At 39.2% G+C, this 25048-nt stretch overlaps 1 protein-coding gene across 1 annotated transcript in view; it reads left to right on the forward strand.

The window, feature by feature from the left end:
- Positions 1-25048, forward strand: part of LOC120374201 (von Willebrand factor D and EGF domain-containing protein-like) — a 240959-nt gene that overhangs the window by 153891 nt on the left and 62020 nt on the right. Inside the window, exons 17-21 of the mRNA XM_039493496.1 lie at positions 5081-5331; positions 6925-7144; positions 13692-13829; positions 16706-16858; positions 18737-18901. Of these exons, the coding sequence (XP_039349430.1) occupies positions 5081-5331; positions 6925-7144; positions 13692-13829; positions 16706-16858; positions 18737-18901 (927 nt within the window). The remainder of the gene's footprint in view (positions 1-5080; positions 5332-6924; positions 7145-13691; positions 13830-16705; positions 16859-18736; positions 18902-25048) is intronic.

Raw genomic sequence — 25048 nt, forward strand, 5'->3', positions numbered from 1 at the left:
CTGCATAATGTAAGACATGCTTTGGAAAGCAAAGGCTGAAAAATTGATACTCAAGAATAAAAGGCTAGTGCTGATTCTGCTCCACATGCTGTTTCCCAAAATTTATTGCAAAGATGCATCCAGTTGTTATGAGAGAAATTATATAGATTTAAAATACCAGACTGTGAAATGAAATTAATCTTCATATATGAGAGGGTTACTCAAAGCTAAACATACCTATGGATGAATTCCATTATGACATGATTCTTCTAAACATCAATAAATATAAACTGTACTGGTGTTTAAAAGAGAGAAAGGATGGTTTTGAGTTTAAGACACTGAACTAGGACTCCGGAGGTCAGGTCAAATGCCCAGTTTTGCTACAGATTTGCTCTGTTACTTCAGGCAAGTGAATTAACTTATCTATGCCTCAGTTTACAATTTTTAAAGTTGGGATAATAATTCCTTTCTCACACCCTTTGTCTTATCTATTTCAATTGTAAGCTCTTAGGGGTAGGATCTGTCTCTTATTTTGTTTGTACAGTGTCTAGCTTCAAGGGGCTTTAATTTTAAGGTATCTAGTCACTACTGAAGTACAATAATAATGTCTATGAGACCAAACTGAGATACCTTTACTCATGCTGATAAGCACCTTATTCCTCAAGATTCCCATTGAAATCCATGAAACTACTCAAGGTAGTACTGAAGTCACGAGTTAATGGTATCAGAAACGGTTCAATGCACTGGTTGTTTAATTGACAATACTTTTTCTCAAAGTTGCCTGTCCAATTAATTTGCCATTCATCAATTTGGGAATAGATTACTTAAATTTAAAATATGAATTATATATGCTGTAAGTATGTGCATATATTTGTATGTAGTTATAATTTTTCTTGTCTTCAATGCCTATAATACATCACTGGAAACAAACAAGTCTCAAATTCAAATACAATCACGGGTATACAAAGAAATCTTCTTTAATCACACATTTGCAGATGTATACAAGGCATGTAGACATGGAGATCTATTGTATGCTTCAATATGCAGTTTTTCTTAAAATAGACAACAATATTAAAAATCCCTGAAAATAATTAAACCTCATAAATCAAGGTGATATTTGATTGATGAAGTGAAGGGGCAGTACCCTCCAGAACTCTGAAATGCTATTGCATTCATTTTGTTGTAACTGATCTTGCCTCTTCTACAGGGGCGGCTCTAGACATTTCGCCGCGCCAAGCACGGCATCATGCTGTGGGGGGTGCTCTGCCGCTCGCCGGTCCCGCGGCTCCGGTGGAGGGTCCGCTGGTCCCGCGGCTTCGGTGGAGCCACGGGACCAGCGGACCCTCCACAGGCATGCCGCCGAAGACACCCTGCCTGCCGTCCTCCCGGTGACCGGCAGAGCACCCCCCGCGGCTTGCCGCCCCAAGCACGTGCTTGGCGTGCTGGGGCCTGGAGCCGCCCCTGCTCTTCTAACTAAAGAGGATTTGTTTCAATTTATTTCCTTCGCGCTCCTTATAAGGTAGATCCAACCACTGGGCAATCTTCACTCGTCCCTTGAAAAAGGTTTGCATTTGCAAATCACATCATCAGGCTTACAAGAGCTTCCAGTGTTGCTTTCTGAATTTGTTACTTTAAACCGCTTGCTGTAATATCATATCCTGCATGTTTTCACAAATAATAAAAATGTGTTGTCATTTTCTGATTTCTACATTCTCAGTCTAGCAGTGTGTGTAATTCCGTGGACAAATAAATGGTCAAAAGGTAAGGGAGGTGTCATTTGACACTCAAAAATGTATGTATAGAATATATAATTTCAATGTATAGAATTATAATTTCAATGGTGTCATCCTCTGTGGTGTGGTGGGATGGACTCGCTGCCTCCCCCCAGTTCCAGGTCCTATGGTTGATGAAAATATTGATAATACAGTGTCATCAGAAACAGATCAAGTTGGGTATCATTTAAAGCCCTTTCTCCCAGGAACAGATGGTATGAAACATGACAAACGGAGAACAATTATGTAGATATATATTCAAGAAAATGTGTAAAATATAATTAAAAATTGGCTTTTAACACAGTCATGTTAAAATGCAGCCCTCACAAAGTTAAACTGTGAGCCTTGATCAACAAGTGTGTTATCAATTAATGCTCAGAACATGATACCTGATCATTTTTTAATGTTACAGGTTACTATATATGGAAGGAGTGTTTCAAACTGATTTGCCATCACCAGCAAAAGAGAAGTGGTTCACTGGTAATGATTATCAGCTTTGTTTATTATGTCAAAAGAATTGTTATGAGGCACTGGTTAAGACATCAGCAACCAGCCAGAAATTTCTGGAATCCATCTACAAATGGTATGCACATAGTTACATGACATACCCTACACAACTTAATTAGTTACAATCCCAAAGTAATTTATCACAGAATTTTTGTTTTTACTTTGGTCTTGATTGTTTTTAGATATCAATGGGGAGATGAAGCGTACTGACTAGTAACTGAATCTTTGGAGAATATGACCACAGAGGAACTGGTTATACACAACTCTCACAACTCTTATAGCACTTTACATGCTATAAGAAGTATACCCATAAACTGAATCTGGCAAGATTGGAGAGGAAAACATCAAGCATCAGGAAAAAATTGAAGACAATGGGACACATGTCAGCTGTGGGCAAAACTCACTTTATACTAGGTCCCATGGTGTGCATTTTGAGAAGATACCTACATCTTCTGTGGTAAGATGGAAGCCTGAAGGCACCCATTATGCACAGTTTCAACATGTGAGACAGATTAGAAACTGTATGAAGCTGTCACTCTTAGTGGGACAACCCCAGAACTCCATCAAATTTTGAATGAAAAATTAACTGTGGCTGGATAACTTTCTCAGAAGTAACCAAGCAGCATCTTAGGTGCTGTTTAATGCCAAAAAAGGGCAATTTTAAAGCTACAAAATGACATTAGTCACACTGGCAACACATTCGCATATGACAGAACAGAGCTCATTAATATGATAAAAGCAGTCTTCTGTGATGAGATAGCTAAATATGTCAGATGAATTGATATCTTGGGTAATGAATGAACAAAGCCTCCAAATAATTATCCAAGACTCCATCAATCTATGGGCACCAATCAAAAAGAACATACTTAAACTGGGCTCTAGTGCAAAGAAGAAAGTCAGACTGAAGGTGTCAGGGACTATTACAGAGCTAACCACAGACAGGTCATTGTTTGCTTTTCATGTCCAGATCTCAGCATGATGTTGATCTACATGAGACTTTGGGAGAGTGTGAATTTTCGGTGGTTGCATGATCAATGTTCAAATATCATGGAACAATGCATATAACAGACAAAAAGCAAACGGATCTTCCTAAGCCAGCACTGACTGACAACATGGCAGGTACTTTATAGCAGCAGAGGCCTTTCAGCATGGATGGTATGGCTGAGTACAAGCTCTCAACAAACCAGAAGCTGTTAACACCTGCTGAGATTTGGCTGAATACTTCATTAGGATGCTACCGAGAAAATATTGGACCTATGAAATAGTCCACTTCGTGTTTGATATCCATGCAGAGGAATCAATTAAAAATATTACCAGAAAGAAGAGACTCCATAATATTTCACCTGTCCAGCACAAAATCATTGGCTCCTAAAACATATCCAGTGTCACATTGAAGAAACTATGGTCTCATACTCACAGGAAGGTTGAGTTAACTTCACACGTTGCAGGAAATATATTCCAGCATGGAAGAATTGCTCAAAGAATTTCATTGTCGCATGGCATAATGAAGCTGCTGCCTTGTGCTTTTCCAGACAAAGATGTGTGCATCTGGCTGAGACGAGGATCAGCATGATGTGTCTAGCTATGATGCCCTAAACTCAGATAACACTGATGATGACTTTGATGAATAAATGTTTTCAGTCCTTCATGTCAAGGCTAACTTCCCTAGGATTATCAAAGATCAATGTATTTTTTAATGTAAGCAATGCATCTCTGTGTTAAAATATAAATTAATAAATATTGATTTTTAAACTTTGTCTTGAATATATATATCTACATAATCTAGATTTGTCATATTTGCCATTATATTCGTTGGAGAAAGGGCTTTCGAATGATACTCAACTCAACCCATTTCCAATGACACTGTATTATTAAAATTTCCACGAACTGGAAGATCTAAAGCTGGAAGCCAGGAGGGTAATGAGTCCCCCTCCTCACCATGCCACAGAGGATGACACCATTTTTATAAATCAGATGACACCTCCCTTTCCTTTATATTGCTCAGGACTGGCTCTAGGCACCAGCATCTCAAGCATGTGCTTGGGGTGGCACTTTTCAAAGGGCGGCATTCTGGCCCCTTTTAATTTTTTTTTATTTTATTTTTTTTGCTTGGGGTAACAAAAAACCTAACTTGCCCACAGAATGAGATTTTACTAATTTGTACTCCCAGACTATGGTATAGTGCTGAGCTTCACTCCAATTGTCACTAAAGCTCAACAACCTCACTAATCCACATACTTTATAACACACACAAATCGTACTTATTGGTATGGCTGATTGCTTCAGGGAGCTCTCATATTCCTAAGACTTCATTATATATATTACCAAATTTACAACTGCTGTTATTAGCAGCACATGGCTGTTCCAGCCAAGATTTGGGCCCCATTGTGATAAGTCCCGTCCAGTGAATAGTTAGAAACTGGGGGATCACATCATGAATAGAGCTGTGTGAGCCATTAATACAGGAACAGCTGGCTGAAGTTTGTTACTTTCAGAATTACCTATTAGAATTACAGTTACCACTTCATGTAAGAGACGGGGAAAGGGGAGCAATGGAAGGGTTTAATGCCATATTGGGACTGCTCCCATATGTCTGATGAACCGCAAAAACGATGAAGATTCCATATGAGTGATGAGCCAATTAGGATGGAGGAGGTTGTGCTTTCTCATGGAGTACAGCAGTTTGTTATCTCTGACATCTACATTACTGTTATCATCAGCTTTAGCTCACTTTAGTCTATTTACCAAAAAATCTGCCCTGTGAATGTTTAAATTGCAGAAGTCTGAATGTACATAATCATTGTCTCGTTTCTGCTTTTTAGACAATCTACCTCCTGTGTTCCAAGTCCCTTCCAGCCAGCTGCTGACATTTATTGGTGAGAATTTTGTTTACCAGTTAATAGCAGTGGATCCTGAAGGGTCGGCTGTGCTATTCATCTTAGAGGCTGGGCCACAGGATGCCACGCTGTCTCCTGCTGGCCTTCTTATCTGGAAAGTCGATTTGGAAGAACCGCAGATCTTTGAATTCACTGTGTCAGATGAATGCAATGCACAAAGCAGATACTCTGCTGAGGTAGGAGGGGAACGTTAAGGAAAAAAACCTGTTTATCATGCCATTGGTTTAGTGCAGTTTCTGTTATGGCTAATAATTTGTTACTGTCTTAAAAACTGAGACTTCAGCTATTTCTTAGTAAGTGCATATTATCTAGCATGGCAGTAATGATCAATTAATCAAATAAATAACTCTGAGAACATAGAAACAATATATAGAATGAACAAGAGCAGGTTCTATTGATTGCTATTTGAAAGATCACTCTTGCACAGCCTCTTAATAGTTCATTAATCGGCTTTAACATTCACAGTCTGCATTTGAATCTTTGAAAAAAGCACATAACATAAAAGACCAAGTTTTAACTATAAAGGGTAGATTATAACTCATTCTCAGTTATATCTTTAGAGGGTACCTTGCTCTTATGTCATTACTCCGCAACTTTGGTTTCTTGTGCATTGCTTTGTCTTTATTGTAAGGTGCTATATTAATCCTGTGATAGCATGAGCTAATGAGATGAATAAGGTGGGGCGCAGACTCTTAATACCAGAGCAGTTTTGCTAATAATGGATAATTGTTGGAGATGCTAATGAGACTCACATGCATAACAAAGTTTTATCCAAAATAATCATCTGTAGAGTTCTTAAAGAAATGGGGAAACTATAACTTAGTTGTTACTGTAATGGGTGTATTAGAAATGTATAGCTAGATTTTATAGATAGAATGTTTATTAAAATACTTTGAAATCCTTTCTTTGCAAGTACACAGCATAACTGCACTTGAAGCTGTTCTCTATATTTGGAATAGAGACAATCTAGGAAATGTATTCCTGCAAAGACATTTGTTAAAGAATTAGTGGTCAACAATATAGGCAGGCAAGCAGTTAAAAGGTTATGTATTTCTCCTTTCCAAAGTAAGGAACTAAGGAATTCTGCCTCAGATACTCAATAACAACTACTATTGTAGCCAACAGGAATTTTGTTTGCATATTTGAGGTTAGACTGTCCCCCTACATGATGGAAGCTAAAATCCAGCTTTCAATAGTATAAATAAATAGCCTTCATTGTGAGACTAGCTCTATGGAAATACTACATTGGTTAGAAGGAAGTTTTTATTAGTAATGGGTGGGAAACAGATTTCAAAAAAAAATTCTCATCCCAAATTGGGATGAAAGTCAAAATCTCAAAAATTTTCACTCATTTACAAAACAACAAAAATCAAAATATCTTGTTATATTAATTTCTACACATTTTATTTTCATTACAACCTTTCCTTATTTTTACCTTGTTTTATTATAAAGTAAGTCAAAGTTCTAGATCCAAAGTTGTTTTGAATGAAAAATGTCACTGATTCCTTAAAATTGTCAAAATTGCACATTGATGATTTTGAATTTTTTTTTTCAAGTTAGGAAATTCATCAAAACCAACGTTTTCCAGCAAACAGTTCAGGTTTCAACAAATCAGCCTTTTTCATCAAAAGAAGTGTTGTTGACATGTTCCTGACCACCCTACTTTTTTATAATGATGTGTTGTGAGTTTGCATTTCAAGTCAAACCTTAAAAGGTAACTAGATGCACCTTTCCTCTGTGGTTATTTATGACTCTTTTGCCTTCTCCAGGTTTTAGTGAAGCCTTGCAGCTGCATGAATGGTGGATCGTGTGTTACCAATATTAACTTCCCTCCAGGAATTGGTGAATATCTCTGCATATGCCCCAGTGGATTTGATGGAAACTTTTGCCAGGAAAATATAAATGACTGCAAACCAAACTCATGTGGGAGTGGCATGTGTGTGGACAGTGTAGATAGCTACACTTGTAAATGTCCAGCTGGTTTGAAAGGTAACACATCAGTTCTTCTAACTCCTATTTGATCTGATAAGGACTGGGGGGGGGTTTCAAACACAGTGTAGGATGTCCATAAACATTTGTCAAGTGGGCTGCATGAATCCTCTCTCTGCTGCCATGACTTCCTTTCTTAGCTTTTAAGGCAGGTGGAGAGTGTGTAAGTACAGCCATTGGTGGTCTGTGCTGAGGGAATCAAGGAACTCAAAGCTCCAGCCCATTGAAATCAGAGTGGAAGCTGTGGTGCTACGAACTATTCTGACCTCAGCTCCTCCCCTTCTAACTCCCACTCTGCCATCCAAGCAGGAGAGCTGGGGAGCCCACAACAGGCAGGTGGTCATATTTATGGGCTTCTGGGGCTGCATTAAGCTGAACCAAGTAGTACTGTCAATGCTGTCTGAGAAGGAGCAGAAAGAGGGCAGAACTGAGAATGGGTGATGGAAAGGCAACTGGAAAGGAGAAGACTGATGTTGGGAGAGAGGGAAGAAGAGCTGAAAAGGGTGTGAGACAGATTAAGAAGTTTATTGTAGCAGAACCACACTGCCCTACCTGAAGCTTCATTAGTCACTGGGCCTTAGTCAGGCATAACAGGGGTTCCCAGCATTTTGCTGGTACAGTGTACTGTTCTCTGCCTAGCTAGACATCTCTTCTGACCCCTGTGTAGGATGTACAGAGCCATTGTCCCACCTCTTCGTGGTCACCTTTTTGGGTATCTGCTGCTCCAGAGAGTGATAAATAAGCAGCAACGCCCACAGTCATGACGACACAAGCACTGCAGCTGTGGATGACTCTCATGCAGACGGCATAAAGAGGAAAGACATATTTCACCTTTCATTTACCAGGAGCAAGAGATTGGGTGGGGTGAGGGAGCAGGATGAGATTGAAAGCACATGAGGGAAGGAATAATAGAATGCACTGCAGGGACAGACACAGATGGGAAGCTTCAGGAAATGCAATGAAAGGAAAGAATGTGGTAAAAGACTGAAACCTGGAAAGAAATAGTATAAGCATCAAACAAATAGTGTAGGCTAAGGGGCAGACATATCTGGACCTCCTACAAAGGATTTAGGCCTTTGGTTTTGATTTGCAGTGAATAGTTCAATCACTTGTACAAGTGAACAGGTAGATGCAGGAGGAATTTCCATCTCTAGCTGTTATAAAGCAAATCTTCACCTGGTATAAATTGTTACAGGTTCACTGAAGCCAACAAAGTATACAGATCTACACCCGCTGAGAATCAGATCTTGTGACTCTTTATGATCCTGTGATCTCTTTTTCTGTTTTAAGTAGTTTTGCTGTTAAAATAATTTTGGACATGGGCATAATTCTATACTCTTTGGGAGGATACTTAAAATAAACCACGGAATGTTTGCTGACAAACCAAAGTGGTCTTGTGGGAGTATTTACAATACAAAATAGTTCATTTACAAAATTGCTAAAATTACTTATCTCAGATGATATACCTCTGTCATTTTCATTTTAAAGTACAAGTTAAAGAAAGATAAAACTAAACCAGCCAGCTACATCCACATAACTTCCTGCTGCTCATAAATAGAGTCAAGTCATTTGCTTACTCTGGCTAATTGGAAATATTGATATGTTGTTGAAAAACTAGAGTGTAAAAGCACATGATAAACCTTACAAAGAGATTAAACAAAATGTACAGTACACATTGTGTTGGGAATGCACTTTACAGAAGTTCTTATTGTTTTGTCATAGCAGGAACTTTCTTCAAGAATGTTAATATAGGGTGCAAGCCAATTTCAAGATTAGAATAGGAACTAGACCAGTGATCCCCACAAACTTGTTCCGCTGCTTGTGCAAGGAAAGCCCCTGGTGGGCCGGGCCGGTTTGTTTACCTGCCGCGTCTGCAGGTTTGGCCGATCGCGGCTCCCAGTGAATTTAAATGTTTGCACCAGATAAGAAACCTTGTTGAATGAAGTCACTTATTTATTGGCAGAATAACTACAACACAACAGTTGTAGTGAAAACTTCCTCCAATACGCCTCACCCCTGTTCTCATCAAATCTTCAAATTCTTATTCCTTTCCATCTCCCCTGATGCTACTAATATGGTAGCCATTTATAAGCTTTGGAACAATCCCACTCAGAAGCCCCTGTGTTTCACAAAGACTGCTGAATCAGCCACAAAGAGTAACACCTCTCAGTTGCTGTCAAACCATGACAGATTAAAGTCAGTTGTCTAGTGGTGAAAGGTCATTACCGTTCTTGAGTCGATGTCCCCTGGAACTAAACCACCTGTCAGTGTGGATACTCACAAGTTCAGTACTGAAAGTTACACTCCACTTTCAAAAACTGAAACAATCAAGTTCACACACAAAAAAACATACTAATTAAATAGTATTGGCTGCTGTACACTATAAAACTACGGCCCTACTGTTGGAAAGGTGACTAAAAGTGGGGTCAGAATGCCCAAATGCACAGTATGCCTATTTAAAAACCTCACTTCAGTTTAGGAGGGAGGAATATCCATTTTCAACAAAAGCCAGCCAACAGATTTTACTAAACCCTTATGAAAACAGAAGAACAGTCATGCATCCCTGCAGCTTGTATCCTGCACCTCTCTTTCGGCAATTCCTTCACTGCTCCTACTTGTTTTCTTCCAAGCAACTGACAACTGTAAAGTTGCAGCAGGTACAAAGAGAGAGATTTCTTACTGAGACATGACAACTGATACTTTTGAAGCTAAGATACAGCCTAGGATTCCCTTTGCTGGCACACAAAGAAAGCACACACATATTCATGCTATAACCCAGGATCTTCTTGCTCAGCTCCCTTTGAAGCAAAGTATGCACTAGCAAATAGGATCCTGGGCGGTATCTAAGCCCCCTTCTGCCTCCCTCCACACCCTTCCATCCATGGTGTTAAAGCTCTGTCAAAGCACTTCACCAGAATACATACATTGTACAAACTCCAGTGTTTTAGTTGGAAACTGTCATTCTCATTGCAAGTTCTGAAGTAGGGAACAGGGAGCAATATGCCAACTCCTTAAATAAAATAAATGGGATTGCAAAAGAGCCGGGGCTAATAATGGGGGGGGGGGGAGAATCCCACAATCCAATAGGCAAGTCAGCAATATATTGATCAGAATTAGGTCACGCCTCATCTAATATCTTCATTAATGTTCAAGAAGATGGAGTAAATGACATGTTAATGAAATTCACTGATGACCCAAAATGAAGAAGGATACATGAACAGCAGTGAGGAGTGAGAAAGGGCTTAGAGAAATTTCAAAACATGGGCAGAAAATAAATTAAATGAGACCTGGAAAAAATGCAAGCCAATGTATTTGGGGAGGGCAAATTCAGATAGTAAATAATAAAGAAATCTTGAAAGAGACCTGTTGTGTAAGACTGAGTATGGAAAAGAAATTTAGAAAGGGAAAGTGTAAGATGAATATCCAAAAAATACCCTAAGAGTGAAGTTGATTGAAGTCTTGTATTTGGCTTGAGAATATAGTCTTGCAAGGAGAGTTGGAGAAACCCCATTACTCGGGACCTTTAAAACTGGGTTTGATAAAACATTCAGGAAACAGTATAGGGAAAAATTCTTCACTGGGCACAGGGAGATGGACTAGCTGACTAATTAGTCTTTTCCAGCTCTCATTTCTGTGGGCCTGATTCTGATTTCATTTTCACTGGCATTAATCAGGAGTAACTCTAGTGAAGTCAATGAGCCTGATTCTCCACTGAGTCGCACCAGTTTTATCCTGCTGCATTCATTCATGTGGCGAGTCAGGCCCATTGGTGTTATATTAGTATATGGGAATAAAGACCTATAATTCCATGTGAGCCAGCTTGTCTTCGTAACCAGCTTACTGTTTAAAAACCCTTAAGAGATCTTTTCAGTATGATTTAAAGAACACTTTGCTTCTACTTACATTTTGTTGGAACAATGGATAAACAGCAGATTGAAGAATATCCAACACTTAATAACGTGTTATTATCATGACTATGAAGCCATGGGTTATGATTCCTGTCTGTTGAAGGACACGCCAGGTTTCACTGATCACAATTTTTCTTGCACATTTACATACAATATACATTATTTTTGCTGTATTTTCCTGACCTAAAAATACTAAAACAAAACCCCAACCAAATAAACAAAGAAAGCAACAATAAAATAAATAAATAATTGAGTGAAACAGGAATACATCTCAATGTTTTAATAGAAGGTAAAAAATTATAAGCAAGTGAAGCTTAAAGCCAGCTGGGAGGCAGAGGATTTTACTTCAGAGCAAGTTCTGTGACAACAATGTAAGCTCATCCTTGATGTTGTGTTTATGTCTCAATTCCCCAGAAAACCATCAATAATCTAATGGGAAGGCAATGCTATCATGCTCAAGTGACAACACCATTTTAGCACCAAATCTTTACAAATGATAGTGAACAGGTAGTAGAAGCAAAATGTTAACTCTTTTAAGAGTTTCCCAAATGCCATTTCTAGAGAAGAAACTTACTAAACACAGGATGCATTGTTAAGTAGCTGTGATCCAAGTGAATTATATCCCTGCATTCCTGAGCATGACATCAGAGTCTCAGGGCTTGTCTACACTACCGCTTAAGTCAATGTAACTTACATTGCAAAAAAGCCACTCCCCTGAGTGATGCAAGTTCTGTCGACTTAAAGTGGTGTCCACACTGCGCTATGTCAGACGCTCTTCAGCCAATATAGCTTCCGCCTCTCGTTGAGATGGAGTAATTATGCCAATGGGAAAGTGCTCTCCCTTTGGCATAGCGTGTCTTTACCAGATGCGCTACAACCGTGCAGCTGCATTGGTGCAGCTGTTCCAATGTAATGCTGTAGTGTAGACTAGTCTTCAGTGAGTCTGGAAGTGAGAATGGGACTAGACATGGGCAGGAGCTTTTGCAACGTCTGGGGAAAGTGCCTTCTATCTATCTCAATGAACTTCACAAATATTAATTCATTTCCCTTCAACACCAATATTGTCCTCACTCTACTGATGGCAAAACCAAAAAAACCTCAATATCCACCGACTGGGAATAGAACCCAGATATCTGGAATCCAACCACAAGTGCAATAACTTAATTACAAAACCACCATGGATCCATCTATAAAATGAAATGAATAGTCCCTTAATTATTTTTAAAAGCCTTTTCTAATTTTATACTATTTCTCCAGTAATGGAACAAACTCTAGTTTCTCTTATAGTACATAATACTCCCAGAATCCTCAGTTATATTATAGCCCTATAACTCAAAATGGTTGGTTACTTATTCTTCAGTATATTTAATAGGATCACACTCGGAGTTTGGTCCTGCATCCCTCAGTGGGTCAGTCCTCTGTAAATACAAGGAGACTGATATTTCCCTTCTCAAAGTTTTGTTGTTTTTTCTCCTTCCGGAGATGGGGGAGCAGGGTTTGCACAGAAATAGCTGGACTTTCAGCCTCCACCTCTGTAGAGGGAGCCATCTGAGGCCAGCATCATCTGTCCAGAGTTGTGGCTATTAGTTGTATTGTAGCCCTGCCCAGAGGCACCAATCAGGATTGAGGCCCGACTGTTCTAGGGACCCTACACACACAGTAATACACTGTCCCTGTCCCAAACTCCTTTCAGTAATACCACTTCACCTGAGACCTTAGCTACCTTGTCCATATGCCCCTGAGATTGTCGGGTGCTATTTTAAGCACAATGCCATTACCAGTGATATTAATATAATATAATCTTTACACTATTATTAAAGTGAAATGAATTTTTAAAGTCTGATTTAATTTTTCATTTATGTTGTTTGCCTTTTGCAATTTTCTCAACCCAGTTTACTCAGGCTCACTTTGTTTATTAGATGGTCAGTTTAACTAATATGGTCAGTTTCCTTTTTAGGTTCCCCTGAACTAGTCCGGTGCTGTAAGTCTGGGGATGTAAAGACTGCAGGGAATGCAAGACACACACTCTAATGGTCTGAATTTTACAGTAGTTTATTTTTTTAGAACACCTAAACTCTGCCCCAAATTTGCTTTGAGGGTGTCCCTTTAAATTACACTTTAAGAATAGAATATGAACATTTCCAAAACCCATCTGGTTATTTTGTAAGATTTGTTCCAAGCAAACCCTATCAGGTTGACAAGCAACAAGCTGTTATAATATAGCTCAAATAGAAAACAACAGCACGATGCATCAGAACATAGCTCTCAACATGTTAAAGTCCAAATGGTAACACTGGATTTTTAAATACACGGCAAAGATCTCAAATAAATGACATTTAAAAAAAATAAAAGCAGTAGAGACAAAAGCTTCAAATGAAGCTTCATTTCCTTAAGATGTCTAAAGTTTTCCACAAGCAGTCTCAAGTTCAACAATTCTGATGCCAAAAACTGACAGTAATAATAAACAGTGAGATAACAGCAGATTTAAGTGAGACTGGGGAATTTGGCTGTAAAATGAGTGATGTACCCTGTAATGAGTTTACAGTCAAGAGGTAAGCCTCAGTCTACATGAACATTTCAGCTGAGGAATAAACACAGATCTTTCCTTCTTATTAACCTCTCCTTTGTTTTTGCCACAGGGCTTACTTGTCAGGAAGATGTGAACGAATGTGAAGAGAATCTTTGTTTTCCTGGAGTGTCTTGCATAAACACCTTTGGATCTTATAGATGTGGAACTTGCCCCAGTGGAATGGAGGGGGATGGTAAATCTTGCAGATGTAAGTGTTTTGCATGATTTACTTATAGAGACAGACAAAAAATTAGGGCCCAATTCTGTTTCCACTGAAGTTAATGGGAATCTTGCCACTCACTTTAATGAGAGTAAGGTCAGGCCTTTAAATACACAGATCGGGCTACTATTATATTACCAATTTGACTATTCTCATATTGGGCTCTGTTAGCTGTGGTTGTTGGGTTTTTCTGGTGTTTTAAATCTTTGTTTTAATGCACAGCCCTACAGCATATCCACGATTATTTTCCAAGTACTGTTTGTGTAATCTGCCTACCTATTGCCATGGTATTTGGTCCCTGAATCTGAGTAAGTGTGGATCTCTCCCGCCTCCTATAGCCTACTCCACAACGGTTTCCTCTACTGAAGCCATGTTGGGATGAATGCAGAACCCCCTCCACGGTGCACATAGGTTGTGGAGTCATCTATAAAAGATTGCTCTGTTCCCATAATAAGGGGTAGTGTGGAGCTTATGTGGCGAGAAGGCACTTGTGTAAGCCCTTTGCACATAAGTAAATTTCACCTGTATGTCTGCTGAGTGTTTGCATTACTGGATGCGATCTTCAGCTGTGCTGAATTCATACCTGGCGCAACTGGAAGGGTACAGAGGAAGGCAAAGGCGGCTCTATGTCATCTTTATGCTTTCCTGTATTCCTGGAAGCAGCCAGGAGCAACACCAACCCCCATTAAAGCAGCCTTGCACCAGCTAGAACATTCTCCTAGAGACAATTAAGCCCTCTGTGGACCAGTGGAGTACGCTGGGCTCCACCACTACCCCCTCGAGCACTGGAAAGCCACAGTTTCCACCTGGGAATACAACCAGGACAAGGAGAGGTTTTATAGAAACTCAGGATTCCCCCATGGTGGGAAATCCTCATCAGCCTCCCTGGAATGGTTTAAGATCACTTTGTGCAGCTCCAGTGGTGCAAAGGGACCCTCCCAGGTGCAAAGAATCTGATCTACTCTGTCTCTCTACATTTTTCAGTTATGTATTGTGGCAGGGCGCTGCTGGGGAAGCCTCAATAGGCTCCTGCCACTCCAGCCCCAATCAGGGGAAATGGAATGAGGTTGGGTAAATTGCCTAGGTTTGCTAATCACTGACTGCACCTGCCAGCCTCATTAGATAGGAGCTATAAGGCTGGGAGGAAGTGAGTGAAAGGAGGGGTGGAGACCAGGAGGCAAGGGGGGCTCAGGGAGAGGTAGGAGCTTGCTACTTTGTTGCTGACCAGGCCTGTGTTGGGTCAAGCCCCTGTAAATAGCCTGTATATAGTAGGAAACCGGTGGTGGGAAACGGACATAAATAAAGAGCAAGGGTGTTGCACCAGCTTGGAGTGTCCCTGAGTCTTTGAGGAGTGGGGCCAAGAGGCTGGTTAGGCAGGGGTGCGCTGTGAACCCCGTTACATGCTTATCTTCAATAAAAAATATTTGTGGGGGGGGAAACAAATCAACAATTGAAGTTCATTTGTAAGTGTTTCCAAAAATTTCAAGCAGTATGAGACAGACTTGCCAAGACATCTACTCTTTCTTTTGTTGACTGTGAAAGAAGCTGCTGGGTATTTCTGTGTGTGAAAAACTGGCCTATAATAGAGGAATGTTGAAATCAATGAGCTGTATTGTCAGGCTTATTGACTCTTCCTTCAGTTAAATTTACACTTTTCTCGGATACAAATGTTTGCTATACTCTATTACTTGGTCAATTTGAGTAATTCCAATGCTGCCGCTGTGTCTGCTTTTCTCTTTTGCGTTTTTGGTGTTAATGGGATTAACTGTGTGAGGGGGAAGAGATTACATTAAAAAACAAACTTATGTTCTTGGGACAAAAAAGATAGATGTTCATTTGCATTCTCATTTAGCTCTTCCAGTCATGTGACAGTTCTAAAGCAACAGTCACTTTCTTCTAACACGGAGCAAGGAGCTTTTTTGGAATAAAGAAAATTTACTCTCTCGCTCTGATTCACTGTAGAGTCTCTGCCTAGAACTTCACATAGCTCTTCCAGCTATCGACTAAGTGTGCACACGTGCGCACGCACACTTCCCTGATCAAGCTAGCCAATATGAATCCTGATGGACTTTACTGTCCTTAACTCAATCAGTTAGTTTCCCTAACGTGTTCATGAAATTAATATTTTTAAATGTCTCCAATGATCAGTCCTTTCATTTTACATCCCTGTGCACTGAGTATAGGAGTGTCCAATGTGCACAGCTGTTGAATCAGCCCACAGACTTCTACAATATAGCTTGCAGCTGTCCTCGTTTTCATATAGAAGCGTGGGCCAGAGAAACTATAGGTCCCAGCAGTCAATGTGGCATCTAGATCTGAGAAGCCAGGCCACATTACACACTGGGATTTGTGGACCCCTTGCTAGCTACATCTCTATAGAAGACCACTACACATATTGGGTTTGTCTCTCATTTAAGCAAAGTTTGGGTAATTTGGGCTTAGTATGTAATAAATAAATAATAATAATTGGAGATATAACTATCTCCTAGAACTGGAAGGGACCTTGAAAGGTCATCAAGTCCAGCCCCCTGCCTTCACTAGCAGGACCACGTACTGATTTTTGCCCCAGATCCCTAGGTGGCCCCCTCAAGGATTGAACTTCCTGGGTTTAGCAGGCCAATGCTCAAACCACTGAGCTATCCCTCCCCCCCAAAATTATATTTTCTTATAATTTTTGCACTGAAGTCCTGATGACTTTCAGCAGCTGACTCATCTGCTGTGCATGCATTTGTTTTATGGTTGGCTTCCAAGATAAACAAATGTGGGGGGGAGGGGTTGATTTGCTGTTACTGTTCGTTTTTATCATCAATCACAGCTAAGCTCTAACACCTTGCTTCCCTGACCTCCATGCTTTCCTATCACAGCTGAGGCCACTGCTGACATTACCGAAGATTTCATTACTGATGATGATAATGCCAAAGGTGAACTGAACAAAATAGAGGGTGAATGGCCAATGCAATCCTTAGAGGCAAAGAAAGCGCCTGCAATTAAGAGTCCTAACAGTAGTGACACACATGGTAAGTATGTAATGTTATGCTATGACATGACATTTATTTTCAGATTTGCAGTATATGTACCAAGAATTCATAATTTTACGTCCTAATCACAAATAACTGTTTCCAGCACATCACAATAGAACAGAGCCAAATGCAAAAAAACAGAGAACACAGAAATTTTGCATTATTACTAGAAAATGTGACAATAGGTATGGGAACTATTAGTGCGGATAAGATTCATGGTGGATCTTTCGATTTGGTGGCCAAACCAAAACACACTAAAAATAAAAATTGTTTCGGGTCAAGCAAAATATTTTGTTCAGCCCAAAACAATTTTTCACCCTTTTTTATTTAACTTAGCTCTCAGTGTTTTACCTTTCCTTTAAAAAAAAATCTAGCTAAATTTCACAATGAAATGTTGTTTCTATATGTAAAGTTAAAATGTTTCATTTTAAAAACATCAAAACACTTAGATTTAAAAAAAAATTCCTGAGGAAACCATGCACCGCATTCAACCCAAGTTTGAGAATAGTTTTGGCTGACTCAAAACTATTTTTCAGTGAATAAACTATTCATCCAAACAACTTTCTCCAGCTCTAGATGGGTTAGCACTGAAATCTCTATTCATGCCTGTCTGTAAGGGACTCCACTTTTGCTGGCATAAGAAAATAGACAAAGGGACTGACGTCTAATAGGAAGTTACCCTAGTCATGGGGGCTGCTAGCCATCTTCTCCTGGAGTCCATTTCCAGCCCCGGAGTTAAGCAGGAGCTTCAGTTGTGCAAGAAATATGGACTCCAGGCATATATTAAGAATTTATTGTGGATTTTTTTGCCACAGCCTGTAATCGGAGTAGGGATGTACGTCTCCCAAAACCTTTGTGCCTTCAGCAGACATAATGCCACCAGGAGCAGCAAGCGTACACTACAATGCACACTGCTCCACCCTTAACAGGGGGAATCCTTCACTGCCCTTATGATGGCATGAGCCTGCAGTCTGGGCCACACTTCTTTGGGATTTATAGTGCACTCAAGAAGCAGAAAGATAAGGACTGGGACTGGCTGTTGTTCATGGGTTCATGTGAGGAACTGTTTTTTGTGTACTCTTACTCTTTTGTGCAACTGTACAGGGGTAGCCATTGTCCAAAGTAAGTCTACACATTGCGTTAAAACCACATAAATCCATAAATATTTCAGTTTACTTCATACTAGCTCTTTTGCAACCGATGTGCAGAATTAACACTGAAAATATTTGAGTGTCATGATCTAGACCCCACTAAAGACTGTTTAGAAAGAAATACAACCACTACTCAGACTTTATACATCCTTTGTTATCTCTGCTCTAGGCCAGATAACTACATATTACCAGGTAACTTCTGCTATTATTTAACTATGTACAAAATTAAATGAATTAAAAGAGTCTTGTGTCACATAACGTTGGACTTTCCTGGGCAATTTCTAGATCAGAACCATATGTACTCTACAATATATTTCTAAAGGTAATGTACGTGTGTGGCAAGGTTTGCCAAATAGATTCCAATGATTTTTAAAATATGGGATATCTGAATAATGCAGTTTCTCAGACTGTTAATCTTTCACTTATGCTGAAAATTACAATTTCTATTCTGTTCATGATAAATGCCAAACAACTCTGAGTAATAAACTTTAAAACTCGTAATTAGAGGACTAATAAATCTTGCTTTAATAAGAAACAGCTGTTCTGATACATTGTGCCTTCAGGACATTCCTATGTTTGGCACAAGATTTGGGGAACATTCTCTGTTAATTGTATTTTAAAAGAATAAAAGTAATGTAAAGCCTTGGGTGGGCTTATATAGTCATTGTTTCATTTTTAATAAAGATTTAATTTAATAAAGAAAAGTTCTTGGATACTTTTTTAGGTGGCAGAGCTGCCGTACGACCTATTACTACTTGTGCCAATAGGCCATGCTTCCCTGGAGTCTTATGTGTTGATCGTAAACCTCCTGATATTGGGTACATTTGCGGTCGGTGTCCATCAGGCTTTCTTGGAAATGGACGAATCTGTACACAAACTCCTAGAGCAGGTATTTTTTATCTTTGGGGTTTTAAAAAATTTTGGGGGGGTAAGGTTATGAGAAAATGCATGCTGTGGTGGTGTAATACTAAGATAATATATCAGAGGGGTAGCCGTGTTAGTCTGGTTCTGTAGAAGCAGCAAAGAATCCTGTGGCACCTTATAGACTAACAGATGTTTTGCAGCATGAGCTGTGGTGGTGTAATACTAAGATAATATATATCTTTTTTACATATAATGCTCAATCAATCAAAACTTTTGAACAATACTTGGCAGAGTAGCTAGAAAAGTCAGAAATACTTGACTCTGTTTACGTGGAGATAACCCAGACTCACCAGGCTGTCTGTGACAGGAACAGTTTTGTGGTGAAGGACTTCCTGGGTGCCATGGTAAAGAAGAATCACACCACCTTCATTTCTAATGCAGTGCCACAAGCATAACATTAGTGCTATTATCAGTCAGAGTAGCACATGATTTGTGCCAATAGCACCTTCCTTCCTGCTTCATCGGTTACAAGACATGTATATGCCAAGGTGACCTGTAACGGAGGTGATAAGCAAGGAGGCATGTAAAAGCAACTGTATCAATAGCCGAAAACAAAAGATAATTAACATGTCCAAACAACCTTTCAATTGTGTGTTCCATAAGCTGAACAGTTTTCTTCCTTGGGGAGTTCTGAAACTCAATTGATCTCGGAGGGTGGGTCATTTGAAGAGGTTCTCTGCTGTGATGGAAGCAAAGATGGACCCTAACCTCAAACAGGAGGAAACAATACTGCATGTAACCTCGTAAGGAGTTCAACCCACCAACCATCCATCACCAGCTCTTGCTTTCTAATCTTAATGAAATTTACAAAATCCTCTCTAATCTCTAAGAACAGTCAGGATAGTTTTTCCTTTCGTATTGCTTCCTGCCCAGAATGAGTTTAAAGAACTCATGTTTCATTGAGGATTTTTTTAAATTGTGTTAAGTCTTCATATTGGACTCTCCTGATTTTCAAGCCCTTCAAGCCTCATTCTGGGACACCACTACCATTTCTGTTACAAATCAATGGGCATTCCTTGTGTGATATTTTAGTGAACATTGTCAAGGAGGAAGCAAATTTGCCAATTAGTGTAGGCGTCATCCAACCACTTTAAACTGCATATTGATTTTAGCCAGTTTTCTGAATTTACAGGTAACAAGAACAAAACCAAACATCTTTCCTCCTTTCTAGCAATGAGTAAGTAAGTATGGCGGTATGTTACTAAGTTTGTCAGAGTCACAAAGTCAAGTATTGATTGTTCTATAACTTGGTGAGACTCTGAATGCAGATGAGCAAAAAAATAAATACTTGCACATATAAATAAACTACCCTTTATTGTTACAGAGCTGCACCTTGCTGTGCTAATGAAATGTTAGGATACAGAGTCTATGCCCTTAAGGTCATTCAAATGCCATTGAATAGGACATACATTCTACAGTTTAGGTATTGTATTGATATTGGTACAAGATATTGATAGGGTAAATCAGATATGCTTCTTGCATTGTACTTATAGAATTACTAATTGAAGAACTTGTGTGTCTTCTAAAATGAAAACTTATTGAGGACATACAGTTTATTATGATTCATACATGCAACTCACAGCTCCAAGGAAGATTAATTCTAAAACTAAAAGGCTTCTTTTAAAAGCAATTTTTATGTCAGAGATTGAATAATCCTGGGGAAACAAAATCTTCAGGATTCTGTAGTAAATAGGATCAGCCTGAGTATTTTTGGAGGGGACAGGGAGAAGGGGTTGCAAGATGATTCTTTGGATACGTCCAACCTTTAAACTGGCCAGTTTTATGGAAACCATTTGTGAGAGATTCTTTACTTCTCTCCTCAGCCTCCTGCTCCAGAAGAGGAGCCCATTTGCTTGTTCCTTTCCATTTTAGCGTTCAGAATCTCTTTTAAAATGTTGACCTACAGTTCTAGCCTTTTTCATTGCAAATGTGTGCGCCTGAAGTAGGCACATATGTCAAAGTGGCCTGATTTTTCAAAGATCATGGTACTCTCAACTCCCGTTGAATTCCGTGAGAGCTCCGAGTGCTTAACCATTTGTTCATAATTCCAGAGATTTCACAGAGTTGTGTATATTTCTCGTGTGTGTTGGATAAGGGTAAATATGTTTGTCTTTGCAGACCACATGAACCACTACTTCATTCCTTTGTATTTTTGTTGTATCATTTATCTAGATTTTATTTTCAGCCCAAGCGCCCCTGAATAGCTCTACAAACATGTATATTTCAAGATAAAAAGAAAGCAGTTTGCTTTAGTATATAGAAAAAAAAAAGGAAATAGCTACAGCAGCTCAGCTGAGGATAACAGACCTCAAACAATTGGTTTGTATTTGTGTCTTACTTTATATCCGGAATGCGAAGCTTAACTTTCTTGCGCAAATGCTCTGTGATTTAAGCAGATGTACCATACAGTACTTGATGTTTAAAAGATACGAAAGCTTTCAATTACATTTATGTACATTTATGGATTATGATTATTATGAAATCCCCGTTTGAATAACAGCTTCTCTTCCTTGTAACTAGTGCTATCATTCTTTCAACAAAACATACAAAATCCTCTCCAAGTTGCTAAAGTGCTTGAGGAGGTATTGAGATTTTGTACCAGTTGTTCCCAGTGCCAGAAATTTTAATCTAAAGCTCTTTTTGCTAATTCCCATTTTCATCTTTTGCTGGACGGTTTTGACTTGTATTATATTCAATTGTCATGATTTAAGGATTAAGGGATAAGTATGTTTTGATACAGAAATTGCAAAATTGCCCATCTTTACTAAAATGCCTTGGTACGTTAGCTGAGGCGAAAAGATGCTAGTTCAGAAAATTGTGTCTTAAAACAGTCTCTGATGAGAAGACACACATTCATGTCTTTCCATTGTGATTTATAAGAACATAAGAACATAAGAAAGGCCGTACCGGGTCAGACCAAAGGTCCATCTAGCCCAGTATCTGTCTACCAACAGTGGCCAATGCCAGGTGCCCCTGAGGGAGTGAACCTAACAGGCAATGACCAAGTGATCTCTCTCCTGCCATCCATCTCCATCCTCTGACGAACAGAGGCTAGGGACACCATTCTTACCCATCCTGGCTAATAGCCATTTATGGACTTAGCCACCATGAATTTATCCAGTCCCCTTTTAAACATTGTTATAGTCCTAGCCTTCACAACCTCCTCAGGTAAGGAGTTCCACAAGTTGACTGTGCGCTGCGTGAAGAAGAACTTCCTTTTATTTGTTTTAAACCTGCTGCCTATTAATTTCATTTGGTGACCCCTAGTCACCAAATACCACTAAATACCAAAGTGCCATTTACTGACCACTGATACGTGGTAAGAGTTAATCTACTGATATACTCAAATTACAGTTAATTCCTCAATGCCACAGATCAGGTTCTGAGCTGAATACAGGCCTAAATCTGCTCTCAAGTGCCCATTTTTATAAGGGTTTACACCTTTCATTTTATATGTAGTTTACACCTACTAGATTTCAAGAGAGTAATTCTTGATTTATATCATGTATATATAGTCATGCCTGGACGTGGCAAAGTTTATTGCTTTTTTTAAAAAGGAATCTCTGTTTTCTGTTTTTAGGCAAAAAACAAAAGAAGCCCCTATTTGCCCCAAAATAAACAAACAAATTGGTAACCTAGGATTTTTACTGAGTAGTAGTGTCAATATTCCTTCTTTTGTTTTTTGCTGGCAGTGTGATGAAAAGGAAAGACTAAGGCATTTAGTCCCATTCAGATTTCACTGCTGCTAGTCACTGCTTTCTGCTTTGGATAAGATATCTATCACTCCTTTGGTTGGGAGAGGGGGACATATTCAATGAAAACATACAGTATCACAGGTCATATTAGTGGCATTCTTGGCTTCACAAATAGGACAACTGACATGTCCTAATGGGAGGTAGTGGTGGCATTATTGGTACTGCATGTTGCAATAACAGTGCTAGTCAGATGTTAGCGGTGTTTGTTTAGTCTGGTTTAATCAGTCAGAGTCACAGCAGCCTTCATCTTATTCCCCTTATATACTGGAGGAAATTGGGTCACTGTGGTTTAGTGATCTGCTCAAAATCATACAGCACAATGAGTGAGAAAACTGGGATTAGAATTCTGAAGTCCCTAGCTGCCTGTGCCATGCAGCATCCTTTAGACCCTTTGCACATTATGCTTAGGGTTTGCCATTTTGCAAAATTCAACCCATAGGACAAATTTGTGCACCGCAATCTTTTGGATTGTGTTGACACATCATAAGGGAATGGGACAACATGGTAACAGAAGCATTGTAACATTGCATGAAAAATGTGACACTAGGATGGCATTTAATGGAAATTATTTTGAAGGACTCACACAGCATTCAGTGTGGGATGCAGGATAACCCCAACAGTATCAAGATGATTCTGGAATTGCTGGGGTGGGTGGCAACTCTGTGCTATCAGTGTGTGGATCAGTGCGTATCCACTTGCAGCTAAAACCCGTCTCCTATTCAGTTGTTAGGAAAGGGAAAGATCTGATAGCGTTTCCATTTTTCTCTTTCTTAGTAATACTCACTAAAATACTAGCTAGTTCCAGAAGAGTATCACAGGAAGCTTCTCTAGTATATTCTATGACCCAGATATAACACCCTAAAGTAGACACAGTGGGAAGAATATGTTTAGATAATTTAAAAGAAAAATCATTTCCAGCTTTGCCTATCCATATACTCTATCATTTAAGTGCTTCCAGTCCGGATGATATATTTTGCAAATGATGTAACTCAGCAATAGGAGACCAATGAAGCCCAAGTCATAAAACCACCAGGGAAAGGACAAAGTTATATGCCATGAATAATATTTACATTCAATCAGAACATCAAGTATAGATTACATTCCTTTCCTACCAAGACCGTGCCATTTTTTTGCTTAAGCAATCACAGTGCCATCATGATTCTTTTAAGAGGTAATAATAACAACCCAGTCTCCAAACAAATAATCTATAGAGGGCAGAGGCCCTGTAGTTTGTTACAGTGACAGAACTGAGAGCCAGATTATTTCCCTTTTTACATTTTCAAACCCCTTTAATCATATAGTAGTAATATCATGCAGCTTTTTAAAGGGAGCAGTTCCTGTTTTCATAAATACGGTAGAGTTGTAGTTTTATTAAAGACACTTAAAATGACAGAGAATTCATATTGGGCCCTATTGAAGTCAAACAGGAGTTTTGCTATTAAAGAAGAAGTAAGAGCAGCACAGGAATTGTGAAAGAGAAAGAAGTTATAAACATTATAAAGATGAGTAGGGCTTAATGTGAAATACCTAGATTTTCTGGAACCACAGTATGTTAGCAGGGGCAAATTAAGCCTTCACTTCCAAGGTTTACATTGGCTTCCATGCAGTTTACTGTGGGTGAGATTTTTAGAGTGAAACCCTAAAAATCAAATGTCCTGTCTGCTGTGTGTTATCATTATCACAAGGCATTTTTCATTAGGACAGGGGTTTGCCCCACTACCCTTGACCAAAGTTACTAAGGGCCAGGCTGTGAATGCCCACTCGCACTGGTGAGCAGTTATTCACAAGAGTAGTTCCATTCACTTCAGTGGATCTACTCAGGGAGTGACATATTATTCAATGCAGATAAATGCATCAGAATCTGGAATAAATCGGTACATTTCTGTAGACAGATTTACTATATTTTAATAGTGATATGATTACTTGTATGCAGCTTACAAAACACTACTGGATCTTTGTGGATGAAAGGAGATCTATACATATAAATTATGAGGAGAATTTCAATTATTAGAGTGTTGGGGATTTTTTTAAATTATTTAGGATAAAGTGAGGATGTAGGAGACTCTCAGAAGCTCTCACTGAGAAACATCCTCGGAACCTACTGGTCTATAATGTGACTGCTGACAAATCACTTAGAATCTAGATTATTTAAGAGTAACCATCTGATGAAGAGGTTCTATTTACTGAATTACTGTACTTATTTGTATGGTCTTAGAAACCTAAGATTTGATACACCAAATCCAACTATTGGTTCACTAAGTTTGAGGTCCTTCCTTCAGCAGTGACCAATACAGAATGCTTCAAAGGAAAGGCAGAAACTCCCCATTATGCCTGATCAATTTTTTCTCTCCACTTAC

The sequence above is a fragment of the Mauremys reevesii genome, linkage group 11 (genome assembly GCF_016161935.1).
Source record: "Mauremys reevesii isolate NIE-2019 linkage group 11, ASM1616193v1, whole genome shotgun sequence".
Taxonomy (NCBI): Eukaryota; Metazoa; Chordata; order Testudines; family Geoemydidae; genus Mauremys; species Mauremys reevesii.